The 2,500-nt window shown below is 32.7% G+C and overlaps 1 protein-coding gene across 1 annotated transcript in view; it reads left to right on the top strand.

The window, feature by feature from the left end:
- The first annotated feature begins 393 nt into the window (after positions 1 to 393).
- The window catches only part of LOC105619839 (enoyl-CoA delta isomerase 2, mitochondrial), a 2,862-nt gene continuing 755 nt past the window's right edge, over positions 394 to 2,500 (top strand). Inside the window, exons 1-3 of the mRNA XM_012201356.1 lie at positions 394 to 492; positions 877 to 1,028; positions 1,108 to 1,228. Of these exons, the coding sequence (XP_012056746.1) occupies positions 394 to 492; positions 877 to 1,028; positions 1,108 to 1,228 (372 nt within the window). The remainder of the gene's footprint in view (positions 493 to 876; positions 1,029 to 1,107; positions 1,229 to 2,500) is intronic.

Below are 2,500 nucleotides of genomic sequence, written 5' to 3'. Positions count from 1 at the left end.
ATTTTGCTTGTAATATACATGGAGTTATCCAAGTGTTTTGGAGCATATTACATTAATATTATCCTTAAAACGGAAACAAATAGCTTTTGAACACTTATTGGCCAAGTTAATCCTGAAACAGGGATCAAAATCAATAAAGAAATAAGAAGTTCTATATCTTTTAAGCTCAATAGACAATTTTTTGAAAAACTATCGACAATTTGTATTTTTACTTTATAGCATATCTTAATAATTATATTACTTTATAGTATATCAAATGGCATTTTAACTTTTCTAAATATTTTTTTCTATTGTCACTGTAGGTGGAGAAGCAGACGACTAAGTGCCAAGTAAAATCAAGGTTATAGTAGACTAATTGTGTGAATTCTAAATTGCGTTAAAAAACTTTTCAGTATGACGCATGTAAATTCATTTATTCTGAGTACTTTGGAAAATGGAATTCAAAAAGTGGTGCTTAATAAACCCGCCAGAAAAAACGCACTTTCATTTCAAGTATGTATTATACATAAAGGATATTTGACAGCGTTAACCTTTTGTGGACTGGCAATTCCGTTTAGAATCACCTCCTTTTATAAAATGCTCGCACAGTTTTTATGAAATTTCAGCCAAAGAATAATATAACGATTTACTTCTAATAGTTTTTTTTTTTTCATTTAAAATTCGATATTTTCAGACAACATTCAACCTCAGAAATATCAAGTTTCACAATGATCAGATTATATTTTTGAAATTTGAATTCTAAGATCAGAATCGAATTTAACGAACTCGAAAACCTTTAAAAAACAAAAATCTTCTATAAGACTTCTTCTTAAGAAAATTCCGGTCCTCAAAGATAAAAATAATTTCATATGAATTTTCTATATCCATTTTTTATAGATGTATAAGGAATTAAAAATGCTTTTAAATGAATCTGCTAAAAACAACAAAGTATTAATATTTGTATTGACAGCAAATGGAGATTTTTTTAGCAGTGGCAATGACATAACTGCCTCAATGGAATCTCTTTCGGTTTCTATTGATACAATTAAGTAAGTATTGTAAAAAAGAAACATGAAAAATTTATGCTTCTCTAAATATAGAAATTAAATTGACAAATATATTTTGCAGAGAATTAATTGATACTATCATTATGTATCCAAAGCTTTTAATAGCTGTTGTGAATGGACCAGCAATAGGAATAGCAACTACAATATTAGGAATTTTTGATATAGTTTATGCTTCAGATAAGGTGCTAATTCAATAATAATTCAATATGAAAATGTTTTAGATATTATATTAGGTGTACAACTTTGCTTCCGCCGTTTTCCTATAGATGGCTTTAGCGATAAGTGGTGATCGAAATAAATAGATCATAGACGTCATACAATAAACTTGGGCATCTGTCAACCCCATAGAAACATTAGTCGATTTGTGTCTGCATCATAAAGTTATTCTCGATTGAAAATGTCAGTTTACGAAAAATTGCCAAATTTTCGTCATTTGCGGTTTTAATTTTTTGCTTCAATATGAAGAAATCTGCAGCTGAGGCTCATCAAATGCTCTCAAATACTTATGGTGAGGCCGTTATTAATGAAAGAACGTGTCGTGAGTGATTTCAACGCTTCAAGAACGGTGATTTTGACGTCCAAGGTCATGCTCTGTATGGTGGGACCAGCTCGGCGTAGTGTATTATGAACTGTTAAAATCGACTGAAACAATCACAGGCGATCGGTATCGAATGCAATTGATGCGTTTGAGCCGAGCATTGAAAGACAAACGGCCGCAATACAACGAGAGACACGATGAAGTGATTTTGCAGCATGACAATGCTCGACCCCATGTTGCGAAAGTGGTCAAGACATACTTGGAAACGTTGAAATGGGAAGTCCTACCGCACCCGCCGTATTCTCCAGACGTTGCTCCCTCTGACTATCACGTGTTTCGATCAATGGCACACGGCCTGGCTGACCAGCACTTCCGGTCTTATGAAAAAGTAAAAAATTGGATCGATTCGTGGATAGCCTCAAAAGATGACCAGTTTTTTCGACGCGGGATTCGTACGTTACCCGAAAGATGGGAGAAAGTAGTGGCCAGCGATGGACAATACTTTGAATCATAAATGTATAACCAGTTTTTTACAATAAAGCCTCGAATTTTGGAAAAAAACGGCGGAAGCAAAGTTGTACACCTAATAACTAGACTGCGAATATTTAGGCAAAACACTTAACTGAATATTTTGCATAAATTGCATATTTACAGATGACAATCTCAATTTTTTTACTTTACTTATTAATAACTCTTTAACGAACAACGATCGACTACTAAAATTGTCCGATGATTCAGTTAAGTATTTTGCATAAATATCCGCATCTAATTATAACTATGTTTATGTATTATATTAGGTGTGGGAAAAAGTTCGTGTTGTTGTTGTTAGTTACGTTACGTAACGTTAACGTAACGTAACGTAACCGTTAACCGTAACCTAACCTAACTAACTAACTATACTATATATATATACTAC

The sequence above is a fragment of the Atta cephalotes genome (genome assembly GCF_000143395.1).
Source record: "Atta cephalotes unplaced genomic scaffold scaffold00023, whole genome shotgun sequence".
NCBI lineage: Eukaryota > Metazoa > Arthropoda > Insecta > Hymenoptera > Formicidae > Atta > Atta cephalotes.
The sequence above is the reverse complement of the archived record's forward strand: the minus strand, read 5'-3'. Positions and strand labels throughout refer to the sequence as shown.